We start from the raw sequence: 14,288 nt of genomic DNA, 5'->3' as shown, positions 1-14,288 counted from the left end.
CCTCGTAGGAAAATGCCGCGCTTCCCTCACCCATTCTCCTGCCGATGGAAATGTGGGTTGTTTCCAGTTGGTACTACTGTGAACACTGACCCTCTGAACATGTGTGTGCTCATAATATAATGATGGTTTTAATTCTATTCCAAGAAAGCATTAACAAGCACCCCTTTTATATTTACCTGGAGCTTAAGAGTGTGTCTCAGTTTGCAGATGCTGTGCCCACACTTCTGAACTTCCCCTTCGGGTCTCCTGCGGCCACACAAGAGAGCCAGGATGGGGTCCTGAGCCAGCCAGGCCGCAGGAGCGGAATCGGGCACCGAGGCCTCCAAGGGCAGGTTCCCCCACTGCACTCACCTGCCCCAGGGTCAGCTTACCAGTCAGCGGGTTCCCTTTTCAGAGTCTTCCTGAGCCTGTGTGTGAGCTGCCATAGTGTGGGGCCATGGTTGGCAAACACATTAGTCAACAGAGCCAGGTATCAACAGTACAACGATTGAAATTTCTTTTGAGAGCCAAAAAAAATTTTTTTTTTCAACTTAAACTTCTTCTAACGCCATTTCTTCAAAATAGATTCGCCCAGGGTGTGGTATTTTGTGGAAGAGCCACACTCAAGGGGCCAAAGAGCCACATGTGGCTCGTGAGCCGAGGTTTGCCCACCACGGGCTAGGGCAGCGGTTGTCAACCTTCCTGGCCTCACGGACCACCAGTGTTCCACAGACTACTGGTTGGCGGCTGCTGGTCTAGGGTTCTCTGCCAGGGCCGGCTCTGCCCGCTGGGGACGCTTGGCAATGTCTGAGACATTTGGATGGTCACAGCTGGAGGAAGCGGAGGGGGCTCCTGGCATCGTGTGGACAGATGCCCCACAAGGCACAGGCCAGCCCCCAAACCAAGAACTGTCCACGGTGCTGAGCTGAGGTGTGCTGGTCCCAGGGACCTGGCTGCTGCCGGAAAACAGCCCCCTCCTGGGGTAGGAGCGGCTCCTGCCTCTTACTATTTAAAACAGCTTTACTGAGGTGCCGTTAACACACAGAAACCTGCACATACTTCTCTGTACCATTTGACGCATTCTGCCTTACCCTCACACCCATGGAGCCGCCACCACAATCAAGATAGTGACCAGAAGTCTCTTCCGTGGCCCCTGATAATCCTCTCGTCCTCCCCGCTCCGCAGCCCAGGCAAACATCAATTCTTTTTCTTTCCTCTCCCTCCCCCTTTCTCCCTCCTCTCTCCCTCCCTCCCCCAGGATCCTCAGCTACAATGCCCTCCAGTGCATCCCTCTGCTGGCCTTCCAGGGGCTGCGCTCCCTGCGTCTGCTGTAAGTCCCCCTCGGAGGGCCCCGCCACCCACCCAGTGGGGAGCCATGTCCCAGCGTCTGGGGCCCCAACAGGGCCAACTGTGTCCACAGGTGGGAGGCCAGTCCACTCTCATGAAGCCCGAAAGGCGCCCGAGAAATGAAGGGGAAAGTAGCTGAGATATGGGGCTGCTGTCTCCCCCAGTTGTGTTTGCAGTGTGTGTGTGTGTGGGTGTGGGTGTGTGCCATCCGAGATAAGGCAGCGTCTTATTTGAAAGCGTCTCCTGTTCAGATGGAGAGTGTTGCAAGATTCATGAACCTTTTCTGAGAATTCCCACTGCGAGGCTTTGCCCTGTGATCAAAGCCCTCCGTCACGCCCGTTACGATGGCCCCTCGTGTGCCCACGCACACACATCCTCTGGGGCTCCATCCGGGGCAAGGTGACATTGTTCACCCCCACGTATGGCCTGTGTATGGGCTGCCTCGCCTAGAAAAAGCCCGCCCCTCAGGCTCCTGGCTGCGCGCATTCCATTTGTTACGTCAACAGAGATGGAGCCGAGCTATTGATGATGGGAAAACAGAATCCCCAGGAGGGCTGAGGGGCAGGGTGGTCTGCCCGGAGAGGAGGGCTCTCGCTCGCTGCCTGTGGCCAGCAGGGTAGGCTCCATCTCTGAGGTGGGCCATCTCCCTCCCGGCTCCAGGCCCCTCTCTGCAGAGGGTGGCACCCACCCTCCACCCGTCCTCCAGGCTCCATCTTCCCAGGAGGAGCCCACAGCCTCTTCTCTCCTCAGGTCCCTGCATGGCAACGACATCTCCACCCTCCCGGAGGGCATCTTCGCAGACGTGACCTCCCTGTCCCACCTGTAAGTACCTCCCGCCCCAGTCTCGGGGCCCCTTTGGATTTAAACGGAATTTGGCTTCCAAGAAAGACCCTGTCTCCTCAGGCGATCAGAATTGGTTGCTTTTACCCTGGAACCGATTTAGTTTGTGAACATCATACGCTCCCCATCACAGACCCTCACACATCCAGGGTTTCATCCGTCGCAACGATGGAATTTGAGAACAGTTCTTCACGAGCATCAGTACAAGCAGTAAGGACCATTTGCTGGTCGCCAAGCACTTCACCAGCATGAGTTATTCTTAAAAAGCAGTGCACTCACAGTTGCTCAAAAAACTCAAATGTAGGATTACCGTGCAATCCCACAGTTCCATCCTAAGTATGTACCTAAGAGAATGGACAGCAGTGACCCCGATACATGTGCACCCATGCTCCTAGCAGCAAAATTCACACACTTGCCAAAAGGCAAAAACAACCCACGTGTCCATCAACAGATAGATGGACCAACAAAATGTGGTACATGCATACAATAGGACTGCGTTCAGCCATGAAAAGGAAGGGTGACATATGTTGTTACAACATGGACGGAACCTTGAAGACAAGCACAGTGAAGTAACCCAGACATAAAAGGACACATATTGCATGGCCCCACTTCCCAGAATACCCAGGATGGTCCATCCACAGCCACGGAAAGGAGAAGGTGGTTGCCAGGTGCTGGGAGCAGGGGATGGGGAAATGTTGTTTAATGGATAGAGTCTCTGCTTGGGGTGATGAAACAGTTTTGGAACCAGATAGTAGTGATAGTTGCATAACATTGTGAATGTAACTGATACCATTGAATTGCACACTTAAAATTATTCAAATGGCAAATTTTTTTTTTTTTCTAGAGAGACATAGAGGAAGGGGGAGGGGGAGAGGAAGAGAGAGAAATATCGATTTGTTGTCCCACTTATGTATGCATTCATTGGTTGGTTCTGGTGTGTAACCTTGGCGTATCAGGATGGTGTTCTAACCAACTACCCGGCCAGGGCTTCAAACGGCACATTTCATGTTAAATGTATTTTACCCCAATCAAAAAAGTGAAGACATGAAAAAGCAGTAGCCAGTTCTGGAGGTGAGGCCAGGCACAGGGCATTCTCTCCTGGAGTCTCAGCTACAGTTCGACAAGACCGCGTTCAGGCCAGATGGACTGAGGCTGGGCCCCTGGGTGTCACTGCATCCCCTTGCTCTTTGCCCCACACCAGGGCCTCAGGGGGCAGGCACCTCTTCTGGGGTCCCCAGGATCTCTACTTGAGTTCATTCACTCAACAACATCACTCACTGGATTTTCTCAGTTCTAAGACTCACCTTTTCCACATTTTAATCTCTGAAATCAGAGTGTACCTTACAAGTGACCTCTATATTTAATACTAGAAGCCCTGTGCTTGAAATTCGTGAATGGGGGGGGGGGGTCCCCTCAGCCAGGCCTGCACCCTCCAAATACAGAACTCCTCGGGGGCTGTCTGACTGCCGATTTAGGCCCGGTCCCACCAGCAGTCAGACATAGCTCTCACAATCTGGGACTGCTGGCTCCTAACTGCTCACCTGCCTGCCTGCCTGATAGCTCCTAACCACTTCTGTCTGCCAGTCTGATCGCCTCTAACTGCCTCTGCCTGCTGGCCTGATCACCCCCTACCTGCCCTCCCCTGCCGACCTGATTGCTCCTAACTGTCCTCCCCTGCCGACCTGATTGCCCCTAACCGCTTCTTCCTTGGCATCTGCCACCATGGCTTTGTCTGGAAGACGTCTGGTTTAATTAGCAAATTACTCTTTTATTAGTATAGACGGTAATATTTCTCCACCCTGCCCAATCAGTAGTATATCTAACAATCTGAGACTTGAGGAAATGATAGTAAGTGTCTTTCACTGAGGGTGTCCTTTGGACAGATAATTGGCTACCTGTGACTACTTTATCTGTGGTGTGTTGTTTACTTCATGACCAAAATGAGAAGTAGGTTTTCTGCTCTGTATCAACTGTACAAATTTTGATGGGGACCTTCTTGAGCTCACACCGGATGCCTCTGGGCTCAGGGGGAAGAGTGCAGTAATTGGTTATTGATGTCTGCCACGGGAATAGAATAGGTGACAGACAGGTTCTGTCCTGGTGGGTGGGATTTGTTATTTCCATTTTACAGTCCCAGGCACTGAAAAGTTCAGCAGAGTCCCTAGGTCATAAAGCCAGGAAATGACAGAGACAGGATTTGAGCATAGGTGTGTTTGATTCCAAAGCTCCCTGTGTATTCTTAATTGCTCCAATAACTATGCCGAGAGTAACCACAGTGAGTCATGTGCTAAACCACTTACGTGAGGTTCCTGGCCTCCGTGACCATCTGGGCTGCAATTAAACGATTCAGAGGCAGCGGTGACTAACTCCGGGGACTCTGAGGAGCGTCACGGAGGAGGTGCCACTTACATTGCCACTGGGAAGGGATTAGGATTTTGCCATTTGGAGAAGAAGGGGAAGGACATTCTGGGATGCTGTGTTGTCCATCACAGGGCGTAGGGGGGTTGATTGGGTGAGGAGTGTGGAGTGGGAAGAGACAAACCTAGAAAGGGACATTGGGATTCCATTGGGAAGGTCTTTGTGCCGTGTAAGGAGTTTGGTTCTAACATGCCACTGCTCTGGGCTTTACTGTTCTGCACGTCTGTTTGCTCTGTTTATCTTTATAGCTACTTTGAGGTCAGCTCATCTTTTGTCCACTTGTCCGTCCATCCGTCCATCAGCAAATATTTACTGTGTCCGGTGAACCTGTGCCAAGGTTTCCCAACAGCGTTCTTCATTTCTATAATCTGGCATTCTGTTGCCTCTAATCTGCTACATGCTGGAAAGTTGAATTTCTGAATTCATTGAGAATGTGGTATGAAATCATCAAACAATGCCCATATGACAGAATGGCGAGCCGCTAATGGTGATTCCGACACTGGGATTTAGTATTTGAATAGAATACTAAAGAAGATGGCCCCCCTCTCATTTCAAAGATGTACATATAAAACCACAGGAATGGGGAGGGCGGAAACCTATGGACATTAAATCAGTTACATTTAAGGGACGCTAGGTGATGCTTTTCTCCTTGAATTTGCTTTCGTGCTCATAGGCAGGCATTCACTCAGCAAACGTGGATGCCACCTGCTGGCCTCTGCCCTCCTGGCCCAGCAGAAGGAGACAGGGAGGCGCACACATAAGCTGCCTGGGAGGGGAGGGGCTCAGGCAGAGTTGGTCTTGGAGCGTAGTAGGCTCTAAGCCCCGCAGCTGGCAACTCTGTGATTCGGCCACAGGGAAGCTATTTTGGTCCCAGTGACGTGAACAGAAGTCCAGCAGGGTCTTGGCATGAACACACCTAATATCTACTGTTTCAGCTATTTCCCAGTTCTGCCAAAGACCAGCAGCACAGGTTATTTATACGTTTACTGGAGACGGACTCCACAATTCTGTGGATGGACGGGCAGCCTGGCTGCCGGGCCTGTGGCTCTCCGCTCCCCACTGAGTTCACAGAGGTTTTCATTGGGAAAAACCGGCCCCGGGTGAAAGGGAACCACTGCTACTGCCGACCAGCCACAGGAACCCAGCCATCGGATACATTAAAGCTTGAGATATTGAGTTCATGTGTGGTTTGGAGTCTGCTCCATGCAGAAACAAGGAAAACAGGAGTCAGTCAAGCCAGAGTTTAGAGTTTTGAATAACTTTATATTGACTGTTATATACTAGAGTCCCAGCGCATGAAATTCATACACTGGGGGGAGGGTATCCCTCAACCCATCCTGCACCCTCTTCAATATGGGACCCCTCAGGGGATGTCCATCCGACAGTCAGACATCCCTCTCACAATCTGGGACTACTGGCTCCCAACCACTCGCCTGCCTGCCTGATTGCCCCTAACTGCTTCTGCCTGCCATCCTGATCACCCCTAACTACTCCCCTGCTGGCCTGATTGATGTCTAACTGCTCCCCTGTAGGCCAAATCGCCCCCAACTGCCCTCCCTTGTCAGCCCATTCGCCCTCAACTGCCCTTCCCTGCCAGCCTGGTCACCCATAACTGCTCTCCCCTGCAGGCCTGGTCACCCCCAACTTCCCTCCCCTGCTGGCCTGATCGCCCACAACTGCCCTCCCCTGCTGGCAATCTTGTGCTGGCCATCTTGTGACCACATGGGGGTGGCCATCTTGTGTGAGAGTGTGATGGTCAATTTGCATATCAATCAGCTGCCTTCTGCACACCCCCTACTGGGGAAGTGCACGCAACCAAGGTACACGCCCTTGACTGGAATCGAACCTGGGACCTTTCAGTCCACAGGCCGACGCTCTATCTACTGAGCCAAGCCAGTTTCGGTAATTTGGGGGTTTTTACAGGCATATCCTCTGCCACCTGAACCCTCCTCCTAGGCGTCTGATCTAGAGAAACACTCCCTTTGCCAAGAGGCACATACGCACATGTGTGTTGACGGCCATTGGAAATGGCCAGGATGCCTGGCACGGGGCAGGGCTCAGTGAGCTCCGAGGCTCCGTTCTGGGGGATGCTGTGGAGCCCTCTGACAAAATGAGGTGGATTCCTATACGCCGACCGACCGACCGGGAAAGGCCTCCAGGGCGTGCTGTTTAGCGGCAGGAAGCAAGCTGCTCAGGGATGTCGTCGGGTGGGTGGGTGGAATCGGTGGTTGATGTGTGTGAGGAGGGGCAAGGGCTGGGAAGCCGCCAGCTGAAGCGCGGTGACATATCCCGCTGTGGTGGGCCGGGGCCGGGCCGTGGGCTGCTTTGTAAGGCGGATGCAGGTTTACGGAAGCCCGTGCCGAGCAGCCTTCCCCTTACACACCGAGCCGCGGGCGGCACCGCGGCACAGACGCCTGCCCGCCCTCGTGCAGGTGAGGCTGGGCGGTGAGCGCCCAGAAACGGAGTGGCCGGGTCAGAAGGCAGCTGCGCTGGTAACCGGACAGACAACCACAGAATTCCTCTCGTCGCTGTCATTCCACTTCGCACTCCACCCGGGGACGTCGTATGCGGCTTTAAAAAAAAAAATCCAGCGAAATTCATGACATTGATGAACCATTTTGCTGTGTACAGTTCAGTGGCACACAGCGCCTTCACAGCGCTGTGTGAGGCAGGCCGTGGTCTGCTCAGAAAGAGGTTTACAGGGAGTATGCATCGAGAGCTCCCCGTTTGGTTAGAAATGAGAAGGAAAATGAAAGGGTGTGAGCTTCAGAGGCAGACAGTCTGGGCCTGGACCCGGGACGGCCCGTCGTTGGCTGTGTGACCGCAGGAGGCCGGTTCCCACGTCTGTGGGACGGAGAAGGCCCCTCCCGGCGGGGCTCTGAGAGGGTCAGGTGCTCGGCCGTGGGGAGAACAGGTGTGGATGTTGGCTCCTCTCTCCCCCGTGCACCTGGAGGCAGTGCATTCAGGGGCTCTGGCCTCCACAGCTGAGTTCAAGTCCCCCCTCCCCGCTTTCTCTGCAGTCTTAGGCAGGGGCCTCCACCTTTCTGAGCCTCAGTGTCAGCATGTATGTAACACATGTGTAGGGCTTGAAACGGTGCTGGTGATACGTACACGACCGTGAAAGCAGGACTGCTGCCAGCCCCTGGTGTCGTGTCCTGCACCCGAGGTGCCCCGGGAGGAAGGGCCCCAGGGAGCTGTAACGCGTGTCTCTCCGCTCTCTGACCCAGGGCCATCGGGGCCAATCCCCTGCACTGTGACTGCCGTCTCCGCTGGCTGTCCAGCTGGGTGAAGACGGGCTACAAGGAACCAGGCATTGCCCGCTGCGCCGGGCCCCCGGACATGGAGGGCAAACTGCTCCTCACCACTCCCGCCAAGAAGTTTGAATGCCAAGGTGAGCTGAGGAGGGGGTGCAGGGTGGCGGGCGGCCCCAGGACCTGCCTCACCCTGGCGGGGCCTCCCGGGGAGCCCGTGGCGGGGGACCGGCTGGGGGAGTAGCCAGGTGGAAGCCATGAGGCACCTGCGGCTTGTTAATGCGGCTGCCTTCTGGCCCTGACGTAACAAGGAGGGGAGAAGCCGGTCAGAGATCTCAGGCTGTTGGAGCTGTAATCCCTCCCCGGGGGCTGTGTGAGGAAAGTAAAATCATCAGCAGCAGTTTGGGAAGCTCAGGCCTCTCAGCACAGCGAGCACTCAGGCCTCCCTGTGGCAGGAATTGTGCTCAGCAATTAGCTTAAACCCTGAGCCCCATGACCAGCCGCCACTCTCCTGGCATTTGTAGAAACACAGGGATGGAGGCTCCTCCCGCTTTGCTCTGAAGGCGCCTCACCCTGGGCAGCTGTAAATAAGTGCTTGTTCGGGGATGGGTGGACTGACGGACAGCCCAAGCCCCAGGAGCCCCGCTGAGCAGAGGGAGGTGCTGAGTGGCTGCCCCAGGCCCAGCTTTGTGCACCGGGTGGGGGCAGCTGGGGGTGGGGGGTGAGGTGGGCACACTAGAGGCCGGGCCTGGGGCAGGGCCCTGCCCTCTGCAAGCTGGGAGACCCCCCCTGGAGACCCCCACGGGCAGTGAAAGTGACAGCCGTAGGTGAATGAGGCGCCGGGCCACCCTGCGTGCAGGATGCTGTCACAGGGGTGACCGTGCTGAGGCCCCGATATGTGGCTTAGCTGTTGGGCCGTGGGGAGCAGGCCAACTCACGTTGAAACACTTGCTCCGGATTGATGTAGCTGGGTAATGTTGGTACAGGTGGGAGTTATGTTTTAAAAACGTTTTATCGAAACGTAACGTGCACAGCAAGACAGTACACAGATCATCAGTGAGTGGCTCACTGGATTTTCACAAACTGAGCGTGTTTCTGTGTCTGCTCACACGCATGCCTCTGAGCAGCGCGGACAGCTGGCCGTTCCAGAGGAAAACCAGTTAGTCCTCAGAGGAAAACCAGTAAGCTGGCTGCTCTTCCCGAAGGCTCTTGCCAGGTCCTAATGCCCCTGCAGGAGGTGCCGCTCGCCTACCTCCAAGTTCAGGGAAGGTGACCAGAGAGTCTGGGGAGGGGGGTCTGGGGAAGGCCATGCTCAGAGCTGGGGAGGTGCTGGGAGGCGGCCCTTCCCCTTTGGCCTCGGAGACAATCAGCTTCAAGGCGCACGGGCCTTTTCCTCCTCGGTGTGGCCTCCTCATGAAGCCGCCTGCCTCCCTGCGGAGGCCCCCCTTGCTTTCCTGGTTCGCAGGTGGCAGGGCTGGGGTGGCTGCCTCAGACGGTGTAGGGGACCCAGAAAAGGTCATCGGACTTCAGTAGCAGCGACTATGGCGCGCTCACCCAGATGCCCTACCCCGACCACCATGCCAGGGCTCCTGAGGTGGCGGCACCAGCGTTGAGCGCTCTCTGCGGATCAGCTCAGCTAGTCCTCATGGCCCCACAGGGCGGGGCTGTTCCCCGTTTTACGGAGAAGGAAAGGCTAGCGGGGGTGGGGGTGTGGCTGTGAAAGGTGGATGAAAGGGACTCAGAGGAAATGGCACAGTTTCCTTGGGCTTCCCACACTACCCACCTCTGAAGGGCCAGGAGTACGGGGGGCCGGGGGAGAGAGGGAGAGAGGATGGGGTCTACCCCCTCCTCCTTACAGGACCCGCTCCCTTTGCCTCAGGTCCCCCCACTCTGGCTGTCCAGGCCAAGTGTGACCCCTGCTTGTCCAGCCCGTGCCAGAACCAGGGCAGCTGCCAGAACGACCCCCTCCAGGGGTACAGGTGCGCCTGCCCTGGCGGCTACAAGGTGAGTGAGGCCGGGCGGGGGAGGCGGGCCGCTGGGAGGAGCAGATGCAGCGGTAACACCTGGGACGCAGGCCGCACTGCGAGGGGCGGCCGGCCGCTGGCTCGCACCGGCCCCCCGGAGGCCCATCGCGGACTCTCTCCCCAGGGCCGGGCCTGCGAGGCACCCCTGGCCAGCTGTGCCAGCGGCCCCTGTGAGAACGGCGGGACCTGCCACCAGCAGGAGGGCGAGGATGCCGGCTTCACGTGAGTCACCTGGAGGGGCCAGAACCCGGGGGCGGTGCCGAGGGGACCCCGCACCCACGCTCCGCTGCCCTCCTCCTCCAATCCCGTCATCCTCTGTGCGAGGGGAGGAGCAGGAGGCTGGGCGCAGAGGGAGCAGACACTCCCTGGAAACCGTTCCAGGGCACCAGCCGTGCCCAGTGCCCGGAGCAGCAGGAGCCGGCAGGAGGGGCCTCTGGGGCTGGGAGCCAGGCTGCCAGCTCCTGCTCAGGCCACTCGCTGTCCCTGGTGCCAGGTGCCAGGACAGGCTTTTGAAGGCACCGGGACCCCGTGGCCAAGGACATATGCAGTGACGGTGCCAAGGGGCAGTTTGGCGACATTTTAAGCCCCTGTAATCTCTGCTGGCCTTTAATAGATGTCTAACACCTGCTGGTTGTACCAGTGCTGCCTGAAGGCAGGGCCCTTAGCCAGCTCTTCCCAGTCAAGCCACCAACCCACCCCCGAAGACAGCAGCCCCCCCAGAGGCGGAGCAAGCCCTGGTCCTGCCCCGGAGCCTCCCCACACGTCTCACGGTTCATGGTCCGGCTTCCCCCCGCTCAGGGCAGGGTGGCCCTCCCTCGGGATGGAATCTCCCAGCGCTGCCATGACCATGCCAGCACCCCTCCCCCGCCCTGGCCTGCTACCCCAGGGCCCCTCCGTGCACACTCCAGAGCTCTCCTGGACCCAGAGTTTTTCTGAAAAAAATACTTGATATTTAGTTGCTGAAAATAAATTGGCTCCGTATTTACAGGCAGAAATGGCCAGCGCTGTCTCTGCAAGCCCCAATTACCAGGTGTAAAAAGGAAAGCACTCAACGGCCTCTCAGCCCATTGTTGCCTTGGCAACGGTGCCCTTACAATAGGCTCCATCCTCCTGTGGGCTCCTGGGAGCGAGTGTCTGTGGAGCCTGCAGGGGCCGAAAGGACGCCCACAGGCACTCCCCCTGCTGGGCAGAGAGGGGTACCGCAGGGATGGCCCCCCTCACACCTAGCAGCCCTACAGATGGGTGGGCCCTCCGGGTAGAAAGGGGGTGCCTCTCTGAGTTACCCCTCAGCCTCGAGGCTTACAAGAGCCTTCTAAGAAATGCAACGCTGACCACCTCAGCCTTCTTAAACCCCTCTATGGTCCCCACCCCCATGTATGGGGGGAGGGAGGGTTAAACTCCAGGACGTGTCCCATGACACGTGGGCTTCAAGCCTTTTTAAAACTATATATATTCTCATACATTTTTAGATTGACAGCTAAAATTTGTCATTGTACGCTTAGTTTTTTGTTGTAAAGGAGGTCATTTTCAGGGCACAGTAAATATTAATATTTGAAAATAAACCTATCACTCTTTTATTGTTCTCCAATGTAATCTAACTAGCACAGCAATTGGTTGTCGTTGTTGTTAATCCTCACCTGAGGATACTTTCCCCATTACTTACTTATTAGAGTAGGAGGGAGGGAGGAAGAAAAAGAGAGAGAGAGAGACCCATCCATTGGTTGCCTCCCACACTCTCCCTGATCCAGCTGGATCAAGCCTGCAACTTTTGGTATTCGGGCTGACGCTCCAACCACTGGGCAACACCGGCCAGAGCAGCATAGCAATTTGATACCAGTAAAAACTTACACAAATAAGCTGCTCTATTACAGTTGGAATATTTGCCTTTTCTTCTTGTACCATTATTACCATTACTCCCCACCCCACCGTCTTTCTAATGTAATCGGTCTGCGTGCAAGGGGAGGTTTTTCTTGAGCCCTGCCATGAGTCTTCACCACCAAGATGGGTGTGTAAGTGTAAACTTAAAATGGTCTTTATTTCTTGTGACCATTAGCCTCTGATATATATAACATTTTGCATTGAGTTATCATGACAATTATCAATAATATACAATCAATCAAAACAACATTACAGCCCTAACCGGTTTGGCTCAGTGGATAGAGCAGACTCAAGGGTCCCAGGTTCGATTCCAGTCAAGGGCATGTGCCTTGGTTGCGGGCACATCCCCAGCAGGGAGTGTGCAGGAGGCAGCTGATCGATGTTTCTCTCTCATCAATGTTTCTAACTCTCTATCCGTCTCTCTTCCTCTCTCTAAAAAAATCAATAAAATATATTAAAAACACACACACCTACACACACACACACAAAAAAAACCCCACATTACAACATCTCTGTATTACAACATTTGATTGATTGTGATTACAGATAAAAGTAGAATTTTTTAGACTCACCTCTGGGTGAGATAGAGCTTTATACATAGAGCTATCAATGCTGAGAAAGTCTGTTCTCATAAACAAACAGATGAGATTAGGAGTTTTATTATAGCCATGTCACTCACGCCTTTGAAATCGTCTGAGTCTATATGCCAAAAAGCCTGGCGTGATACGTCATCAAAACTATTTTTAACGCCTCCCCGCTGACATTCCATGAGGCCTTCCTTCGCTTATTTTTACCACGTGGGTCTGGAAACCTCTTGACTTTCAGAAGCCGTTTGTTCATTCGCCTTTAAAATAAGATGACCAGACATCCCGCTTTTGGCGGGACAGTCCCGATTTGTTGTATCGGGACTGTCTCACCAAAAGCGGGACGTCTGGTCACCAAACTTTAAAACATCAGTATTCCTAATTGTCCCTTTAACTGGAGCCCCAGGATTATAGGTCCCAGGCATGTGTGTGTACCCCCCTTCCCCCCCGACTTGGGCTGGGAGGGGTGTGTGTGCTTTTGGGGAGCTCTGGGGCCCGTCAGGGGGAAGAGTCCCTGCAGAACTTGTGGGCCTGGCAGTCCATTTCTCGGACCTCTCTGACCCCAGCCCCTGGGAGAGCCCCAGTGCCCAGGGGAGAGGGACTGGTGTGCAGATCACTGCTCTCCAGTGCTCCCACAGCCTGCTCTGCCCCATTCTCATTGCGTCCCTGAGGTCCGTGCTCCTCAGGGCCTGAACTGTCTGCACAAGCAGGACCCCCCCCCCCCCCAGAGCGCTGGCCTTAGGTCTTCTCCAGGCTTTTGCTCATGCCGCTGTCCCCACTGTCTTCCCCTCCATTCCTGCGCCCCCCTGTCAGGGTCACATCTCCTCCAGGAAGCCCGCCCTCACCACTCCCCGGCCTCTGTGCTGCACTATCCTGATGCTCACTGCCTCTCCTCTGATTGGTCTCCTCCCCATCTCCCCACAAGGCTGTGAGTCCCACAAGTGCCGGGCTGATCTTGTTCACCTTTAACCCCCAGTATCCGGCAAAGGCCTGGCCATGAGTAGGTGCCAAAACCCTGGGATGATACTGACCAGTGGCCCTGGGCCCACCTGCTTCCCCCTCCTCCCCGGCCCTAGGTGCTCCTGTCCGGCGGGCTTTGAAGGACCCACCTGTGGGGTGAACACGGACGACTGTGTGGAGCATGCGTGTGCCAACGGAGGCGTCTGTGTGGACGGCCTGGGCAACTACACCTGCCAGTGCCCCCTGCAGTATGCGGGTATGCGGGGATCGCGTGTCTGTGGGGAAGTGAGGGCCGGCCAGCACGCCCTGAACCCCATTCCCGTGATGGTGGGGGCCCTGCCTCAGCGTCCGCAGGAGGCGTCTGCAGGGCGGCTGCCTGGCAGAGTGAGGAGCGGGCAGGGCAGCTTCGCTCCTGCTTCCCTCTGGTTCTTTCTGCAGGAAGGGCCTGTGAGCAGCTGGTGGACTTCTGCTCCCCGGACTTGAACCCGTGCCAGCACGAGGCCCAGTGTGTGGGCACCCCGGATGGGCCCAGGTAAGTGTTGCTAATTAGAGGAGGCAGAGAGAGAGAGAGAAGAGGGCATTCCAGAACCAACAGGGGTGGAGGGAAGGGGTTGAAGGTGGGGGCGTCGGTGGCATGGGGGTTGCTGCCAGTGGAGAAGGTCTGTGCATCTTGCAAGGGGTTGGAGGAGTGTGCCCTTTATTTGAAGGGTCTGGATTGGATTTTTGGCGGGAATGGGTTTTTGGGGGAGCAGTGAGGCACCGTGCAAGCAGGGAGCTGGAGGTTGGCTTGGAGTCAGACACGGACAGAGAGGTGGGCACCTGCCCCGCTGGGGCCAGGAGGCTGGGCTGGTGGAATTGGGGGAGCTGGGGTGGAGGGAAGGATGAGCCCCATGACGGGAGCCATGTGCTGAGCAGCTGGGTAGGCCTGGGTGTGCCGTTGGTGGTGAATTGGGGTCCTCTCTGACAAGATCCCCATCTCCTCCTCCTGCAGGGGGCCCACCCCACCC

General features: G+C 55.8%; 1 protein-coding gene across 1 annotated transcript in view; it reads left to right on the top strand.

The window, feature by feature from the left end:
• The window catches only part of SLIT1 (slit guidance ligand 1), a 139,894-nt gene that overhangs the window by 118,195 nt on the left and 7,411 nt on the right, over positions 1-14,288 (top strand). Inside the window, exons 24-30 of the mRNA XM_036437998.2 lie at positions 1,238-1,309; positions 2,077-2,148; positions 7,812-7,975; positions 9,715-9,839; positions 9,984-10,081; positions 13,398-13,537; positions 13,720-13,813. Coding sequence (XP_036293891.1) covers positions 1,238-1,309; positions 2,077-2,148; positions 7,812-7,975; positions 9,715-9,839; positions 9,984-10,081; positions 13,398-13,537; positions 13,720-13,813 — 765 coding nt within the window. The remainder of the gene's footprint in view (positions 1-1,237; positions 1,310-2,076; positions 2,149-7,811; positions 7,976-9,714; positions 9,840-9,983; positions 10,082-13,397; positions 13,538-13,719; positions 13,814-14,288) is intronic.

The sequence above is a fragment of the Pipistrellus kuhlii genome, unplaced genomic scaffold (genome assembly GCF_014108245.1).
Source record: "Pipistrellus kuhlii isolate mPipKuh1 unplaced genomic scaffold, mPipKuh1.p scaffold_m20_p_15, whole genome shotgun sequence".
In the NCBI taxonomy this organism is placed as follows: Eukaryota; Metazoa; Chordata; class Mammalia; order Chiroptera; family Vespertilionidae; genus Pipistrellus; species Pipistrellus kuhlii.
This window is presented reverse-complemented; position numbering and strand designations above follow the sequence as displayed.